The sequence below is a fragment of the Sander lucioperca genome, chromosome 21, assembly GCF_008315115.2.
Source record: "Sander lucioperca isolate FBNREF2018 chromosome 21, SLUC_FBN_1.2, whole genome shotgun sequence".
Classification (NCBI taxonomy): Eukaryota; Metazoa; Chordata; class Actinopteri; order Perciformes; family Percidae; genus Sander; species Sander lucioperca.
The window spans coordinates 20,873,514-20,892,594 of NC_050193.1; the positions used below are offsets into that span (position 1 = coordinate 20,873,514).

General features: G+C 38.0%; 4 protein-coding genes across 12 annotated transcripts in view; all 4 read right to left on the minus strand.

The window, feature by feature from the left end:
* Positions 1 to 19,081, minus strand: part of LOC116063780 (mucin-2-like) — a 126,162-nt gene that overhangs the window by 86,054 nt on the left and 21,027 nt on the right. The window lies entirely within an intron of this gene.
* The window catches only part of LOC116063753 (polyserase-2-like), a gene marked incomplete at its 5' end in the record, with an annotated part of 115,617 nt that overhangs the window by 53,591 nt on the left and 42,945 nt on the right, over positions 1 to 19,081 (minus strand). The gene's annotated exons all lie outside the window — the stretch shown is intronic.
* On the minus strand, positions 491 to 10,659 carry mfsd11 (major facilitator superfamily domain containing 11). The gene is made up of 14 exons (XM_031318727.2): positions 10,282 to 10,659; positions 9,840 to 10,014; positions 9,684 to 9,739; positions 8,961 to 9,068; positions 8,793 to 8,872; positions 8,605 to 8,701; positions 8,443 to 8,501; positions 8,156 to 8,312; positions 6,034 to 6,077; positions 5,883 to 5,948; positions 5,663 to 5,788; positions 4,535 to 4,709; positions 2,724 to 2,859; positions 491 to 2,119 (listed from the first exon to the last, which is right to left on the minus strand). Exons 2-14 carry the CDS (start codon positions 9,990 to 9,992, stop codon positions 1,958 to 1,960), a joined length of 1,419 nt encoding a protein of 472 aa, XP_031174587.1. The 5' UTR covers positions 9,993 to 10,014; positions 10,282 to 10,659; the 3' UTR covers positions 491 to 1,957.
* Positions 12,607 to 17,835, minus strand: srsf2b (serine and arginine rich splicing factor 2b). 9 transcript variants are annotated; one of them, XR_004108364.2, is made up of 5 exons: positions 17,160 to 17,835; positions 16,198 to 16,520; positions 15,605 to 15,755; positions 14,211 to 14,283; positions 12,607 to 12,824 (listed from the first exon to the last, which is right to left on the minus strand). XR_004108364.2 is itself a non-coding variant. In XM_031318749.2 (3 exons), exons 1-2 carry the CDS (start codon positions 17,567 to 17,569, stop codon positions 16,211 to 16,213), a joined length of 720 nt encoding a protein of 239 aa, XP_031174609.1. In that variant the 5' UTR covers positions 17,570 to 17,835; the 3' UTR covers positions 14,133 to 14,276; positions 16,198 to 16,210. The 9 variants fall into 9 exon arrangements, 3 of the variants coding, with proteins under 3 accessions (XP_031174609.1, XP_031174610.1, XP_031174608.1); XR_004108363.2 differs by having other exon boundaries at positions 15,515 to 15,755; XR_004108365.2 differs by lacking the exon at positions 15,605 to 15,755 and having other exon boundaries at positions 14,211 to 14,276.

The following is a 19,081-nucleotide window of genomic DNA, read 5'->3' on the forward strand; positions in this document are numbered from 1 at the left end:
TGCTAATTTGCATAAATAATGGTGTTTCAGTATTTTTCAACATGGACCCTATTTTCCCATGCATTGGTGTCTAAAATCTCGCTTTGCCAGACCTTCCTCCACAACGCTGCGGAGGAGGGTCTGGCTAGTCTACACAGCAGATTCACATTTTGGTTCACATTAGTCACTTAGACACCAATGCATGGGGAAAATAGGGTCCAAGTTTAAAAAATACTGAAACACCGTTATTTATGCAAATTAGCACATATTTAATTAGACAATGCCTCATTTGCATAATTCAACATAAAAGTTCAGAAGACTTGCAATACAAAATGATAGTCCTAATATAAGTAATCAACCGGGGAAGTTTCATGGTGATATCCGTTAGTTAAAATATTTTCCCTGTTCACCTGCAGTGTCTCCCCTTAACATGGGCTGCAATGGGAAATTGGCATCACCAATTTCAGTATTTTTCAATACTTTCCACCACTTGGATTTCTTAGGACCTTTGATATGTGATAGAGGAGACTTTTATGAGTAATAAACATTTTTCTGTCCGATTTTCTGTTGCAATTTGTGGGAGATTCACCCCTTTTTTCTCACTAAATGTTTGTACTAGAATAGCACTACTAGTGGTCAAAAACTCCTCAGGGTACCTTTTACAGTAAGCCCGTAACATAGACACATGGGACATTATTACATTGCATTATGGGGAGTGTAGGAATCAGCATTTTGGATCTTGACCGACCTTCCTGCTGCTTCAATATTGACCATTCTGTCCTCCAACTTTAGCAAAACTTAATCACTGGAGTACCCCTTTAAGACACTTACAAGATTTTATATCATCACTAAAGTGATTAAAATTAATCTCGTAGAGAAGTTGAATGTCTGAACCAAATTTCATTTTGAGATATTTCCCTCCGAACCAAAGTGGTGGGCCGACTTGACTGGATCTCTAGAGTCGAGCTAAAAACTAAAACTAAACTAAAAGTCTGTTGCATGTTGTCAACAATGTGAAACAAACTTTTACCATCTTGTCACCTCTACTTTCCCCTTTTAACATTCTATTAGGAGGTAAATAAAGAAGTGGGTTTTTTTTTCCTTTCTTCTGGCAAACTCTGTTAATTTCATTTGAACTGAATGCAGTCACCCACTTCTGATTATGTGAGGTTTCCTGGAATGCAGAGTCATCTGGATCTCATTACAACTAAACCAATTATATAGCACTGAAGGTGCATCATAAAAGGAACAAGAAGTAAAAAAACAGCATAGCAGAAGAACTGAGGCACCCAATTTGCTGTCTTTAAAAGGTTACTTTGGATTTCTTTTGAAGTGGGGTTTTATGAAGGTACTTTGCTATAGTGCATTTCCTACAGTAGATGGGGGTCGGCACGGCCCCAAGTTTGGAGAACGCAGGCAGGAGTACCGACACGAGAGCTAAGCAATGTATTCTTAAAAAAAACAGGCTGTCAGGTTTTGTCTTCAAATCTACAGCTGATTCACAATAAAGTCAGTGTTATTCCTCAGGATTTCTTCACACAGGCACTAGCAGTGGGAGGCATTAGCCACGCCCCCCCCCCCCTCCTTCTTTATATCATTGCTGACAGGCCCTCAAATTTTTTTTATTAACACATCTTTATCATGCCTCAGTAAAATCTGTTCAAAGTATGTCCATAATTTGTTTGGATTCATTTTCAAATGTATTTGCAGTAAATAATAAGATAGAAAGCCAAAATGAGATACTGTATATTATCTGGTGTGCTCACAGTTCCTCCTCATGCCTTTGGAGTTTAGTTACAGATAAAGATGGATATTAATGTTTTTGCAGCCACTGCCAGGATTCTACATACCACAGTGTCAGTCTTAGTTAGGCTGGGATGAGTTCATCATCATCATCATCATCCCTTGTTGATTCTTCCAGCTGTGGAGAGAGAGAAACACCTCCAGCTGTGTCCTCTTCATCCTCCCCAGACGAGTATCAGATGCTGTCGTAGTCTGATTCTCGCCTCCTGGACTCGGCCTTCCACTCGGCCAAAAAGAAGGTCACGCAGCCCAGAAAGCCCATCAGGACCAGGATGAGCAGCTGCCAGTGCAGCAGCAGGTAGTTACTGTAGAAGAAGGCCAGAGCGGCCATGATGGACTGCAGCAAAAAAAAAAATAACACGTGTCACAATTAAATTGTGAAGTTGAATGAAGGGAATTTAAACTCGTATAAATGCCCTATGGCGAAACTGATCCTCTGTGGCTGCAAAATAATAACTTGATACACCAAATATCTTCTTACACATTTTCTATTCCATGTTTTAACCTATTTTATGAGATCGTCTAGGGCTGCACAATATTTCGTGTTTTTATCTATTAACTGCCGCAATAAAAACATCGCAAAAGACAGTCTTTTTTGTGATTTTTTTTGTGTTAGTTAAAAGAAGATATAATAAAAAACTGCACTAAAATGTAACGGTCATTCTTTTTTTAAGTGGTGCCTTTTATATTTGATTCAATTTTCCATTTGTTCAATAAAAGAATGTTGGAAATTATTTTCGTTTCGTTTGTTTTAAATTCAACAAGCAATTTGTTGTATTTTAGCAGAACACTTTGAAAGCAGCATAAATGCAGAACTGAGTACACTGTAATATCTGTTTATTTATTGCAAGGAATATCGTGATTGCGATATTCAACAACGTTATGGCATATTTTCCTCATATCGTGCAGCCTGGTCCCAGTGAGCTGCGTCTGAAACCCACCTGTATAAACTTGAAGACGGCGAAGGCGGGGGCGCTGTTGTCGCGGAAGGTGAAGCCGATGATGCTGAGGAGCTGCGTGTTGAAGCAGCTGTCGCCAAAACCGAGCAGGAAGCTGCAGAACAACGCCACGCCGACACTGAGCAACAACACACAGACGTGTCTGATCAGATCATGTAATCAAGTCATGAATACAGTGATTCAGGAACATCAGAGGGGGGGGGGGGGGGATAAGCTGGGCTTATGTTGTATCAAACTAAATCTGGATTAAACAGTTTCACAAAGCCACTCCGAGCTAATAAGATCAGGTTTAAGAACTCTGAAACACAGACCTGAGGAATCAAGCACAGATCAAATGAATTTACAACAAAAAAAGACAACTGTGATGTTCAGCAGCAGCAGCACACGTTAAACTTCTGGTATAGAGAGTGAAATATATAATATATTACAGGAAAAAAAAAAAATTACCCTACAATCAACAAAGCAAAAGAGACATGTTGACAGCACTGAGCTCAGACTTTTATTTTTTATTTTATACTGTGGCAAGTGGCGGGGCTTTCCTGAAAATACTTCTTGGTTTGTACAAGAGGCAAAGCATCCTCCACATGACAGAAATACTTTTTCATTACCTTTAGATTGGCTATCTGCTCCTTTTTGGTATCTCTGATAAACACCTTCCTGGACATTTGTTTGTTTAAATTTGATTCTATCAGACCGACACTTAAAAATAATCTGCACATTCTATTTATTTATTTATTTATTACTCTGTACATCTTACTATGACCTGTGCAATATGCCATCACATATTCATATTCATATTCATATACATATATATATATATATATTATATATATATATATATATATATATATATATATATATATATATATATATATATACACATACATACATACATATATATATATATATATACACACATACATACATATATATATATACACACATACATACATACATATATATATATATACATATGTATATATACATATGTATATATACATATGTATACATATGTATATATATATATATATATATATATATATATATATATATACATACATATGTATATACATATGTATATACATATATATATACATATGTATATATATATGTATGTATACATACATACATACATACATACATACATACATACATACATATATATATATATATATATATATATATATATATATATATATATATATTCTTCCCACCTGTAAATACAATAAGTCCTTATAGTGTACATATTACCTTTATTACTCTCTTCTTATTTTTTGTTCTATTTCCTATCTTTTTTTCCTTTCTTTTTATATTTATTTCTATTTCTATTTAATGTGTATTTTTGTATTTGTGTAATGTGCTGCATTGAGCTGCTGTGACAAGTGAATTTCCCCATTGTGGCATCAATAAAGTCTTATTTTACAGCCAAACTTAAACTCTAATAAACTGACTGGAATATAGTGCAGGCCAAGACAAAATATGATCAATCTGACGTGAACTGTCAACTGACTCATGTTCACAGTGCAGCAGGAAAGAGGAACTTTGGAGGAAATAGTGTTTCAGTGTGACAGATTGACTGGTTCAGCCTAAAAACTATCCTGATCAGGACCGGGCTAATCTAGAGGGATATATTTCCACAAGTCAGATTTATTTATAAACTTCCTTCCTTCTTAGGAGGACCCCTAAACCCCCTCACGTGCAAATACGTGCACCTAAGTCTTCCACAAAACCTAGGGGAACCAGTGGAACTACCCCTCAGGTGTGAACAGTGCCCCCTGCTGTGGTCTTTGTACCTGGGGTCGATGTATGCCTGCAGATCTGTCCCTGGCTCCGGTGCGATAGGAGCGTCGCTGGCAATGTTGAGGAAAATCAGATAAAAGGCGACATAGTGAGTGATGAGCCCCAGCAGCACCACTGGGTTCCTCCCAAACCGGTTGCACTTGTTCAGCATTCCGAACACGCCCCCTCCTGGACGGACGGAGCAGAGGGAGGAAGGAAATAAATCATTTGCTGCCTCATGACATTCATCACGTCATTTCCTCGTTCTCTCTGTAGTGCTTTCATGTGACAACGTAGTAAAAAACCTACTCGGCAATAAACCTGATTCTGATTCAAGCAAAGTACAAATTTAAAAAATGTACTTGTACTTTACTCGGGATATTCATTTTCCATTATCCTCTTTATCCTCCATATTTCCAGTATCCATTTTCTGCAGCTTTATACTGTGTATTTTACTCCACTACATTTGTCTGACAGCTTTAGTTACTTTTCAGATGACAGTTTTTCACCCCCATCCTGTCCAGTGAAAACCATGTATCTCCAGATGTGTTGATGTTGAATGTTTGCGATAGGCTTTGTGAAAGCCTCATGGATCCGGTGGAAAATGCATCGTCACAAAGACACCATCAAAAGTTGACTCTTTAGAGATAGTATGTGGTTCTCACAGGACAGCGACGCTACAAACATATGATGAACTTATAGAATATGACGCATTGCTGTAGATTAAACTAGCCAACTAAATCTGTGTATTATTTGTTCATTCGTTTTTCAAAATTGTATGTATTTTATTTGTATAGTAATTTGAAAAAACGATTGATACACGGATTCAACAGTAAATAAAGGAGTTAAAATTAGCACAACAACCATAAACATCTACAGCAGTAATATTAATCCAGAAACATCAGATATAATAGGAAAACAATGAGAGGGAACATTTTACTGCACAATACATACTTTTACTTTAAGTACTTTAAGTACATTTAGCTGATACTACTTACGTATTTTTACTTAAGTAAGGTTTTGGATGCAGGTAGTAGAGTATTTTCTCAGTGTGGTATTAGTACTTTTACTGCAGTAAAGGATCTGAATACTTCTTCCACCACTGTCAGGAATAAGGTAAATAAAGGACACGGAGGACTCACCTAGGATCTCGCCTACGCCGATGCAAATGCCAGAGATGCCGATCAAACTCTTTGCATCTTGGCCGAAGCGTGTCATGGCTCCGATACACGTCCCGTACACCCCGCTGTAGAACGTGAGCTCCAGGCCTGACAGAGCAGACACAGAACAATGCGTGATTCCAAACTCCAAATTTAAACTCATGCTCCATACCTGCACACATCGTCTCATCATCTCACCCACCTGTGTATGCTATGGAAAGGCTCAGCAGCAGCATCTCTTTGGTGCCAAACATTTTAAACGCTCTCACTGCAGAAAACAAGGTGGATGTTAACACGTGTTACACTAAAGGTTAGAGGCTCATGAAGTGGAGGTGATTTCAGTAGAAACTTACCAAAAGCATCTAGAGCTTGTGAGCAGAGGCCTACGTCAGGAGAGCTGCAAAGAGGGAAAGACATTATGATGCTGAGATATATATATATATACACTGAATTGATATTTTTCCCCTTAACATTTCACAGGCTCATGTCTTTTCTTGGACACTTTCACTTTTAACTTCCAACTCATCCCTAAACCGGACTGGGTTGTCGTGGCGACTGTATCACAGCAGTTTCAAAGACAAATGTGGAAAAGACAACAAAGGATAGCATTTACAGTGAAAGGTCACCTGTCTCGCCCAGTACTGTTCCACTGAAAAAAAAAATAAAAAATCATTCCTGCTCCTAGTGGGAACGGCCGGGGCTCCCATCTGTCTTTTAAAAAAATATTCTCCAGGACATTTCCAGGGTTTTATAATGGAAGTCTGTTATTTATAAAAGAGTCTCAAGCAGGGGCCCTGCTACACATCCTGGGCCCCCAGCTTAACAGCGATGATGTAATAAATATCTCTGATCAGTGGTGAGTTCCAGAGTCCCTGTGCAGTCAATTATCACAGCTGTGCTGATCGCAACATATCTTGGAATCCACAGATGTCTTTGGGAGCCAAATTATACATCAGACAGAATAAATCGTACCCTGCAATTGTGCAACACATTTAATTCAACAGGGACGCTCTTCAATGGACTTAAAGCTGTGGGAAACTGAACTTATTGCAGCCATCAAGGTGGCGAGATAGAGATATATATATACACACATACATACATACATACATACATACATATATACACTGTATGTACATACATATTAGAGATGTTCCAATACTTATAATAATAATAATAATAATAATAATAATTTTTCCTTCCCGATACCGATTCCGTTACCTGAACGTGCGTATCGGCAGATACTGAGTACTGATCCGATACCATTGTGTTAAAAACAACATATATTTTATTATGTTTTAACAGCTGTATACTTCTATCCCTGTATGGATGTGACAGGATCGTTGTCATTGTTGTACGGCCTGGTTAAACTTTTTGTGAAACATGAACAAAAACGCAAACAATGAATGCCATAGAACTTTCTTTTATCTAGTTTGACGGCGAGTCATAATGGAAAATTAACATAAATAAACTACGTTAAAGTACATTTTCTTCGAGGCTAAATTACGTAGTATCGGATCGGTGCATAAACTCCAGTACTTGCCGATACCAGCATTTTAGGCAGTATCGGAGGCTTTTCTGATACTGGTATCGGTATTAGAAGATCTCTCTCTATATATATATATATATATATATATATATATATATATATATATATATATATATATATATATATACACACACACTATGTATACTATGCATATTATACTATATAAAAAAATAAATATATATATATATATATTTTATCACCTTGTTTTATCACTTACTAGTTACCGTAATGTATTGTTTTGTTGTAGTTTGCTTCATTTATCTGCTATTATTGTCTTGTGAAGCATTTTGTAACATCTGTTTTGAAAAGTGCTAAATAAATAAATATATTGTTATTAATGCTATTATTATCATCATTGTTATTATGTCTGAAGATCACTAGCGCAATACTTTAGTGTATATGTGTATTTATGGTTTTAAGTTGTGACATTTATTACGTCACTTCCTGCTTTCTCTTTATTTCTAGAGACACATCAGCACAACGTCTTGATGCTGATGGAGGATAAGCGCCAAGCTTCACACTTTGTGGTCTTTATAATAATATAACAATAATATGATAATATCCTCCCCATTCAGCATTGAGTGGCTCCTTATTGTATTTGTATTATCACTTAATATGTCTGAAGCTTGCACTTGAAGTCTAACTACAGGGTTATTTAATTTCAGGGTTTCAGTCTCTGATCTTCAAACTGTTGAGCCCGATTTATCATCTGAAGACTAAACAGGATATCATCCAGGTTCTTATTTACCTTGTCCCTGACCTCAGACAAAAAAAAAATCATCTTTAAATCCATGAAAGTTTATACAGAAACCTGATCGTGATTTGTTGCACATTTAAAACTTTAGGGACAACTTATCCTATTTCCCAGGACATTTTTGATGAAGTTTGTCATTTTCCGGGACTTTTCCATGACTCCTGAGAACACTCACCTGGCTGCGGAGAAGCTCTCTGAGGATTCAGACTGCGACTGCGACTGCTCGGAGGGAGCAGTGGGTTCAGGGTCAGGCTTCCGGATCAGAAAAAAGAGGAAGCAACCCACCAGACTGATAACCGTGAGAGAGATGAACACCGTCTGGCGGTCCTTGTCTGAGACACACACCATGAGTCACACGCTTAAAATAAAACTCCTTATGAGAAGTCCGCATGGGAACTGAACTCGATGAAAAGCAACAAATACATGTGGCAGAGATTAGATCAAATACAGCTTGCTTCTTACCTGTTATATGAACGTGTCCATGCCAGGCACAGTATATGTATAGATTTCCAAAGAATAAGCTGCAGAGAGATGAAATAAATTCTGCATTCAGAACTCAAGGTGTACACCAAACACAGTTCTCCATTAAACTAGATTTAAGGTACATGCTGGTTATATGTTCACCTGAACTGCAGCAGCGCCCAGAATATGCCACTGTTTCTTCCAATGGTGTCATCAGTGGAGTTGATGGCCAGCACATTTCCCTGAGCTGTCCACAAGACTTAAAACGCAAAAAGGAAAGATCAGAAGGAACAAACGTGGAGAAGGCTTGTTCCCTTATTAGAAGTGGTCATTAGATAATGTCTCTTTACCTGCTGCTCCTATTCCAACCAACACAGACGCTGTATAGAAGCTCCACGTGTACGGGTAAATGAACATGGCTATGTAGCCGCTGTAGAAAACAACATTAGGAGACATTAGAAGTCTGAATTTGCACAAAAGGGACACGGCAGGGGTTGTGTTAGTTATTGTAAGCTTACCTGTACAAAAGCCCACTGAAAAACATTGATAGCTGCGGTCCAATGACAGTCACCACTGACGGGGCGATCAGGTTGGATGCAGAGAAAACTCCATAGATGATGGCCATGCTACAAGTGACAGACGGCAGGACAGTTAATGTGTACAATAAAGGGCAATGTGTACACTATACAGCCCATGGAGAACTTGAGATGCTTTGTGATTTATGCAAAAAAAAAAAATGCGTTTTGGGGGATGGATTTTCCCTCGTGCATTCAAATATTTTCCTTATTATTTTAAGTGGTAAGATTAAGGTCATGTAGACAGGCCAGCCGTCCATACATACAGTCTATGCCAGCTGTCAGGGTGGGGGTCAAAGGGTACAGATGACCCTCACCCAAGGCCCAGGGGGGCCCATACAAAGGTCTATGGTGCTGGGGTGGGTTGGATAAGGAGTCCCAATTTGAAAAATGTCTATAAGTCTTGACGGTACGCTTGCATGAAGGATGTTTCTTGCAACTCAGAGTAACATTTGTTCTCTAAAATGGTTTACCTAAGATTTAATTACCCTTCAAGGATTTCAAGGAGTACGACAGATTTTGATTATAGAAGGTGCCACCAGGTCTGTATGGGTGCTGAGAAAGTCTACAACATGTTGTGCTCACTCTAACATCTGCACAGATAGTGTGTACTGTAGCATCAGATGAAAACCAACATTTAATAAAACATAATCTAAGGATACCTACCTTGTGTAGCCGCTGCCATGGAACTCAGTGTTATTGAAGCTCTTGATAACGGTTTGCTGTGAAGATCCAGAAAGAGGACAGTTTAGGACTGAAGACTTATCTTATCTGAAGTTATGTGGGATCAATATGGGATGTGCATTGGTATATCCAACCTACCTCTATATTGCCACATGTTTGAAAAGCAGTGAACATAAACATAAAGCCGAAGCCTAGGACAACGATGTTGAACAGCCTCTTCCCCTCTGGACTCATTTTGCTGGATATTTGTACATTCCCTGAGACAATAAACCTACATTCTCCACCATCCATCTCATGGAATTTGGTGGATAACCTAGAAAAAAAAATGACTAACGTTATCTAAAGGTTGGCTTTAAAAGAAATGTTAGTTGGTTAATAGACTGTATGCAATTATGAAGTGGATCGTACACCTATAAATGTGTATTTTTTTTTATCAGATATTATGTCTAACTATAAGCAACGGGACATTTAAATGACAGCTTTCTTAAACCGAAGAGGAAATGATCAAAACAATATCTGATGGCAAGAGACAGAGGTGTCTTTAGGTCGGCTGCGAGATTTGACACAGAAAACAACTTACCAACAACGCTGAAACTGCTTAGCTAACCGGTTTGACTGCTCCTCTGTGTGGACTCAAGAGTGTTGTTATTAGTTAGCTCTTTGTGGAAGTCCCCGATATCCTCAGCTAGTTCTCTTCTCCGTGCGGTTTCTAAACTAACTTTGACATCATGGTCCCGTCCCGTCGTGTAAAACAGATTCTATGGCGACTTCTCACCGGTAAACACTAAACAGGTCCAAAACTAGAAAGGACAGTCATGTGAATGAATCAGCTGACTGTAGCGTTAGGTAGCCGCTTTTTTTCTTTTTTTAACATAAAATCGTCGATTTACAAAACGTTGAACGAAAAAGAATGCACCAACAGCGAATCTGCTTAAACCAATCCAGTTTTGTTTAGTCTGTTTATGCAAAATGGATTCTACTTCCGGTTTTTCTTGTTATTTTTTATTTATTTTTTTTTATTTTATCTATGTTGATTCATTTACAAACACGAAGGCAGAGAAAAACCACGACGTCAATAAACACCTCTTAAAATACAAGGCACATAGATCAGAATGAAAACTCAAATTATATTTAAAAAAAAAAAAAAAATAGCTAAAAATAGAACGTCCGGTTAGTTTTTTTTTTTAACTTCCGAGACATAATTTAAAATTTAAACCACATTTGTTAATAACTTCATTTAAATCCTTTCGAATTTGAAACCCGAAGCTATTAATGTTTTGAGGTAACGCTAATATAATTTGTACGCTACAGCTAGCCATAGATATATATATACTGACAGTATATATATATATATATATATATATATATATATCTTCTTATATACAATCTATGATATATCTACGACAGCTAGCAAGCAAGTAAAACTACTTCCGGTATGAAATAAAACAACGCCTGAACCATAGACTGTAAAGTCTGTGGCCTGAACACTAGATAATAAACACGTTGCCATGTAATGAATGATTGTCTAAGAATACCTCCTAAAAAATGTTTTATTTTTCTTGTTGGCAATTTACATTTACCACTTCTAAAAACTGCCCAGCTTTTTCATCTTTATTCATATATATTACCAATATATATTGGACATGTTTATAGTATCTTTACATATTTTTATTGTAAATTTCTTCTATTCTAAGTCTCTTAATATTTGCAATACTTGTTTTTATTGTTAGTCATTTTCTCTTGTTTGTTATACATCAATACTCCAAAGCAAATGTATTGTATGTAAAAACCTACTTGGCAATAAACCTAATTCAAGTACTATTCAAGGTACTTGTACTTCGATTATTTTAGGGCTGCACAATATATATATATATTTTTATCGTCATCGCGATATCAACTGGCGCAATAAACATCGTGAAAGGCTGCAACATATCGCAAAAGATACTAAGATTTTTTTTTTTCAGTAGAAAACTGCACTTTAAAATGCAACTGTCACTTTTTGTAGTGGTGCCAATTTTCAATTTGTTCATACAAATAATGTTGTAAATGATTTTATTTTAAATTCATCAATCCGTTTGTTGTATTTTAGCAGAATACTGAAAGCAGCAGAAATGCAGAGCTGAGTACACTTAAATATCTGTTTAGAATATATTTCGCAGTATTCATAAACTTTATTGCATATCACATATTGTCCTATCGTGCGGCCCTAGTTTTTCCATTTCATGCTACTTCATACTTCTACTCCACTACATCTCAAGAGGTAAATATTGTACTTTTTACTACTGTCCAGTGAAAACCATGCATCTCCAGATGTGTTGATTTTAAATGTTTGTGATAAACTGAAGGATAAAGTGTTTTTGTGTTGAGAAAATGTTCCTACTTCTTAAACTTAACTCTTATTTATCTGACTCCATGAAAAGTTGACTTTTTAGAGATATGTGGTTCTCACAGGGCAGCGACACTACAAACCTCTTATAGAATGATGCATTGCTGTAGATTAAACCATCCAACAGTATATAAAAAGGAGTTAAAATTAGCACAACCTTAAACATCTACAGCAGTAAAATGCAACATACACATTAATGCAGCAGTAATATTAATCCAGAAACAGATATAATAGGAAGACACTGACAGGGAACATTTTACTTCACAATCAATACTTTAATAAGCTTAAATGCATTTAGCTGATAAAACCTAATCTACTTTTACTTAGGATTGTGAATGCAGGACTTCAAAATCCTACAGAGTATTTCCATAGTGTGGTATTAGTAGTTTTACTGCAGTGGAGGATCTGAATACTTCTTCCACCTCTGCTTATATATCTAATTCTGAAGCACGCAGTTGCAAAGTACCACTAGTAAGCAGTAAATATACACCCCAAAATAAGTGAGTAATAAAGAGACAATTTTAGACAAAACACCAAATCTTTAATGAAAGTTACATTTGTCATCCATAACCATATGGGAAAAAACATTTCATCTTACAAAGGGTGAGACTGTAGCAACCGTACCACTGGTAGTCACAGGAGCATTCTGGAGAATACTGGATACATCCAAGCACTCAGCAGAGCAACACGCCACCTTAACAGCTAACCAGCAATACTCAACTGCTACACAACTGCGCCTAGTGCACAAAACAAACATACAAGCAGGATTAGGATTTAAAAAAAAAAAAAAAATGTCAAAGAAAAAACAAAAGACACTGTCCAGAGTCCAGTAAATGATGTCCTGTAAGATTCAACAAAAGATTTAAGGAGATGATCTTATACACCTCAAAATATGCGACTGACGTGAAACAATCCTCAAACTGATAGACTTTACATCACCCCAGTCACTTTTTTTTTTTTTTTTTTTTTTAAACTGTATATGCAATTACATTTAACACATTTATCACAGGAGTTAAAATGATCTGCTGTCCTGTCTAACAAAGACACCCTGAGCTGCAGAAATTAAAGATCGTAAGAAAGCCACTTCATTACGGTTTTGAGGGATTACTTTAGTTTAATGAAATCTTTGCTCTGATAGTCATAAAATAAGCAAAGGTTAAAGGTTGATGTGGATTAAGTCATTTTAGATGCATCTCTTGCTAAACAAGACATGGCTTCTTCAGATGTGTCCAACTATCCTGACTGTGTGTTGACACCACGGGCCTGTATCACAACGCGAGATTAAAACCGTGCTCGCCAGCTAAATCTGGGCTTTACTCAGGCTTTCACGAAGCTGCTCACTCACCACGATAGATCACCATGGCTGACGCAAAAACAAATCTACATTTCAACAGGATCTCGACGTGGATGAAAGCACTACATTTACCATAAAGTGAAACATTAACAAGAACTCAGTCAGTTGTTAAAAGCTGAAATTATTTAAATCGATCTAAAGAAAGCGATCCAAAAGGAAAAATTTGGAGAATTGTTTAATTGTTTTGAGTAGGCAAAAAACTTTGACTAAATTAAAATCAAGAAAATTGTCCATTTGCAGCCCTAGAAACGTTTACACATTAGTATAGTCTTTGCTTTCCGTAGTAATTATACCAAAAGGATTATTCTAGCACTTTTTTTTAACTCAAATAAAAACAGCTTAAAACTTGCCTGTGATTATGAAGTCTGTCTCTTTCATGTAAAAGTATTCATTGCTGGACTGAGTCAGTTGGGAACCAAATTTAAGCCAAAAGGTAATCCAGGATCAATGTGAGGCTCAACAAAGCGATGAAAGTCAAAGAAAGCTGGACAACGTAGTCGCTTATTTAAACAGGCCCACGGGGAGAAGAACTTAAAGAAGAGGGGGCAACTTGTGCATTATCCTGTGTGATTGTTACAAAACCAGGTCAGAACAGTAATTCCTCTCCACACTGAACCAGATTTCCTAAAACCATTATGAAAATAAAATTTAAAAAAAAAAAAAAAAAAAAAAAAATATCACAGCACATGAATGAAGTGACAAAGCCTTTTTGTTGTGGCCAAAATGAATCAAACAAACCAAAACAAAACATGGAAGACACAATAATAACCTTTTAAAGCAGGACACTGTTGCTTGCGTTGGAGCCAGTCTTGGACTTGAAGCTTTCAGTCTTCACCTGAAAACTGTCAGAACAGCAATAGTTAGTACAGAACACCAAGAACCAGTCATGTCAAATCAGACTGATATTGTTCTTTTGAAAAAATAAAAAATAAATCTATTATCAGTCAGTTGTGCACATTTGTGAAAAACCTAACTGACTGTATACATAAGGCATTCGACCTGGGCTTATTTTATGGTAACATTTAGTTCCACTGAAAGGGATTATTATAATTATCTACATCAAAGCCTAAACTTGTATCCTAATTTCATATTTTGGCCGTAATCACAGAGGACCTTTTTGCACACACCTGCAAATTTGTCTGCAGATGTTCTACATGTAAAGCTCCTGTTTTTTTTTGGTTCTCTTCTAGTATTATTTGTGCATTTTATGCCTTTATTAGACAGTCAACTAGAAATGGCAACAAGCGCTCAAACCTGTAACATTGCAGTTCATGGTCAGCACCTAAACCTCTTTTCCACCAGGACGCCCTGCTCCTGGTGGTTTTGATGAACACAGTGCTGAAACAATTAATACAATCAACTGAATATTTTGACCGTTTAAAATCACTTCAGTCGTTTTTAGCAGGAATGCATTCTCTGGTACCGGCGTCACAAATGTGAGGATTGGCTGCCTTTTCATATTGTAAACTGAATGTTTGAGTTTTGGGCCGTTGGTCGGATGAAAGACGACATTTAAATAAAAAAAAAAAAAAGGGGGAACTTGTGATGGACATGTTGAGCATCTTCTGAGACCAAACAATTAAATTGAAATAAATACTTATCAGATTAAATCAGTAAGGACAGTATAATTATTGTAGTTGCAGCCCTGGTCACAGGCCCAAGTTTCACTACAAGACTTGGAAGAAAAAAATTCTGCAACTGATTAATCAGTGGCCTACAGGAAGCAGTTTAGATGATTAAAAAGATGAATAACGGTGGACTGTGAATTTGAATAAGTTGAGCTTTGCCGGACCACAATGAGCGAACCAAAATTACTGAATTGCTTTGTAAGGTTGGCGTGTTTTCGGGGGATTCCTGTTGACAAGCGATACATCGGCATTCATTTAGTTATTTATTTATTTTTATTTTTTTTAAATTGGAGATGTATAAAAGCTGAATGTTGCAGGACACGGAAAGCCTATCTGATTACGGCCTTCTTTCCCAACTACAGCCTACGGTTTTTAATCTGAAAATGTGGTACAAGAAAAGATGAATGGAACTAACAAACTGACATGGGAGTAGAGTTGGACAAACCTCAGTGCCCCTCAAGCACCAGCGTCCCCCGGCCCGGGACGAGGCCTGGAGGACAGTTTTATGTTCAATGCCGGACACCGACAGACGTACCTCAACACCAAACCCCAACACTGCCTGCCTCCACCCTGCTGCACAGAAACCCTCACCAGCAGCAGGCGGCCTGTGGGCAGCTCACCACACACCTTCTAACTGCTCATACTGCCTCAGCTCAAACTCCACTTTAGCAAACAGGATGCCGCAGCTTGGGAAGGAAAGAATTCCAGATTTGGTTTACAGAACTGTTCTTAAAAAAACACTTCGCTTAGTATTCAATAAAAATGATGAGCACTGCGTATGACAGAAAAATGTAACTGAGTTCAAGAATTGAAGTTGCAGATCAAAAAAGACCACCCAATATGCATCTTTACAGGGGCAAAGAAAATGGGTCTTTGTTTGAGCAACTGCGGTTATTAAAAACTACATTCAACTGTACGTAACTATTCTAGATGGTATTATTCTAAAATGGTCAGCATACCTGCTAAATTGGCTGCTGTAGGGGATAAACTTAGCAGCTACAGACGCATTTTACCTAGTCTGTCTCCAATCCTGGTACTAAACAACTAAAAAAAAATACATATATATATATATATATAAAAAAAAATCTCTAATTGCCTGTGCAACAGTGACATCTTGTCAAAACTCACCTGAAGCTGAGCTCTACGGGGTTTCGCCTCCATTTTCTGCTGCTGACTTGGGCTGGCTTTTAGATCTCGACCTGGAACCTCTTTTGTAGGAAGGGCTTCTGGACCTGGACTTGGACTTGGACTTAGACTTAGACTTGGAGCGGGACCTGGATCTAGATCTGGAACGAGACGGGGACTTGGCCTTCTTGTTCCTGGGAGAGTGAGACTTGGATCGGGAGTAGGAGCGGGACCTGGATCTGCTGTAGCGGGATCGGCTTCGGGAACGAGAGCGGCTCCTGCTGCGGGACCTGCTGCGTCTTCTGTGTCTCGGGCTGGGGGAAGAGCTGAATACATTCAGTGGGTTGAGTTATCATCTACGATGTGAAAACAGCTGGCACTGAACTCAGTGAAATGTGATATATTATACAGACTTCATTTAGGCTTGCTAACCTTTTCATTAAATGATTAAACAAACAGCTGGCATTAGCAGATACTACATCCCAAAAGAACACCAACTGAATACCTGCAACTGTATACTTGCATAACAGATAGCCTATGTTGCTGCGTATATATATTTTTCATTTTCTATTGCATTTTTTCTATCTGCATAACTACTTGGAAATAAACAGTTTCTGATTCTGAAAAGCTGTTGTTCCTGAAGATGTTGCTGCTAGTCTCCAACAGAAAGGGAGGCTCAAACATAAGTACATAACTGAAAGAATAGGTCAGATGTACAGTTATGGATCAGTTGCTTCTATTGGAAAAGGCGGCCTCAAAGGTCTTCGGTAAAAATTTCATAACCGTTTTATGCAATCTGTGCCGAATTGTTGAGTGGATTCGCAAAAATACTTTAACTCAAAGTGTGTTGGTCAATTGACCAAGGCAACTCTGAAAAGGCAAATTCTTCAATGGAGTCTGGAAACGGACTGCGTCTATACAAAAGGGCTATCTAACTAGCTAAGCTGTTACGCGCTTATTCTTACCTTCTGCTTCTGCGTCCATGGCCGCCGTACCTCCTGGTCTGCCCTCCGCGCCGGCCTCCTCCACCTCCTCCGCCGCCGCCTCCACCGCCGCCACCACCACCACTACCGCCGTAGTGAGAATCGGGGGGTCTGCCGTAGCGGGCCATCTGGACTCGCAACTCCCGTCCATCCAGGAGCGCGCCATCCATGGCGTCCATTGCGTCCTCGGCGTCACGTTTGTCGTGGAACCGCACAAAAGCGAAACCCCGACTTTCTTTCGTGTAACGGTCTCGGGGAATATACACGTCCCCTACACGGCCATACTTTTCGAACACGCGTCTGAGGGTTTCGGGCGAAGTTCGGTACGTTAAGTTGTCCACTTTGAGGGAAGTCATGCCGTCGACGTCTGGCGGAGGCCTACCGTAACTCATGGTGATTAACCTGTGAGGCCTAGCAGCCTTTCTCAAAACACTTTATATCTCGGCTACGATAGAGCCTACCTGTTTGTAAAAGTCCGAGCGCACACACACGAGTGTGTAATTAAAATGGATTTGCCTCGTCTGTCGGGTATTTGGGGATCAAAAACCGCAAAAATAAGCGACTTCTTCCGCACAAGTCGGTCTGCCTCGCGTTCAACTCACTGCCCAAAACCAAACCAGCGAGTGAACTTCTTCTGCTTTAGAAATGAGGCGCTCCTCGGTCTCATATGCCTCACTGGCGCCCCCTTCTTATTCTTCTACTTCTTCTTTAGGGTTTTACGGCAGTTGGCATCCCTTAACGTTCTCTTAATACAACACTGGCGCCCCCTTGTTCATTTTTAGTTTCTTTTTTGCCCAGTTATACTTAGATTGGGTGCATTACCGCCACCATCTGGTATGGAATTTGGATCAGAATGTCTAGTGTTTATAATATTCATAATTATATTAATTTAAAAAAATCTTCTCAATCATATTGATTTGTATACTGACCAGATACTGAAATAATAGTCTTGCATTGCCAGACCTCCACATCTCCACAGTGCTGTGAAATAGGCTATTGAAATAGTAATCAACACTAACCCATTATTTATTGAGTTCTTTTGTAGAATATGAGTGTCCATATCTCAAGTCTTGATATTATTGTCTCACCTCTCCTCTGGCGCCCCCTGTGGAATTACTTTCATTTCATTCTAAAATAAAAAAAGGCCAAGCAGTGCTGAAAGAAGTATGCCTTCTAAAGTATGAAGAGAAGCAATAACTGATCTTGTTTTAATGAATGTATTTCCCACAATTACAAACACTGCCCTTCTGCACTGACTCAAGAAAGTACGAAAAAAATAAAATAAAAATAGTAATATAATATTAATTGAGATACACCCAAATAATTCAGTGTTTTAAGGAAAATAACTTTGTGACTCCATTAATTCAAATATGATGTTTTGTGCTGTTTTTAATCTTGTTCTTTTTCTTTTTTAATGTAAATTAAAATATGAACATTAGCCAGATGTTGCATTAGAGTTGGCCCTTTCTCTGTAGGATATTTGTGAACACCCCTCACCCTCAAGCTGAAAAACATTTTTAAATCTCGCTCTCAAATACCCCTCATGTTTGGCAGCCCAGTGAATTACACTCATGTAACATGACATGTTTGGAATAATAAATCATGTTTCATATGGTTTTCGGACTAGTTAAAATTACATCTCATTGAAAAATCCATAATCATGTACATATTTTTGGTTAAAAGGACACAAGATGTCTCCTGTATACTTCCCTGAAAAGTCCATTTTTCAGTGTTTGTGTGCTGTATGAGTTCTTCAACTTTTCACATCACACTTGTAAGTTGCATGCTGGACCATGATTGGCTCCAAGGCAGTAGTGATGTCATTAAAAACCTGCAGGTACGTCTAGGTGTTAAACTGAATTTAAGGTGAGCACAGAGAAACTTTCAGCTGATGAATGTGAAAA

What these genes read in the sequence shown, in the direction of transcription:
- mfsd11 (XM_031318727.2), bottom strand. Translation starts at nt 9,992, where the DNA reads ATGGATGGTGGAGAATGTAGGTTTATTGTCTCAGGGAATGTACAAATA. An exon ending in CAGGCATACATCGACCCCAG is followed by an intron (nt 2,860 to 4,534) that starts GTACAAAGACCA and finishes GTTGTTGCTCAG; the next exon opens with TGTCGGCGTGGCGTTGTTCT. An exon ending in CCGTCTTCAAGTTTATACAG is followed by an intron (nt 2,120 to 2,723) that starts GTGGGTTTCAGA and finishes TTTTTGCTGCAG; the next exon opens with TCCATCATGGCCGCTCTGGC.
- srsf2b (XM_031318749.2), bottom strand. Translation starts at nt 17,569, where the DNA reads ATGAGTTACGGTAGGCCTCCGCCAGACGTCGACGGCATGACTTCCCTC. An exon ending in CATGGACGCAGAAGCAGAAG is followed by an intron (nt 16,521 to 17,159) that starts GTAAGAATAAGC and finishes GAATGTATTCAG; the next exon opens with CTCTTCCCCCAGCCCGAGAC.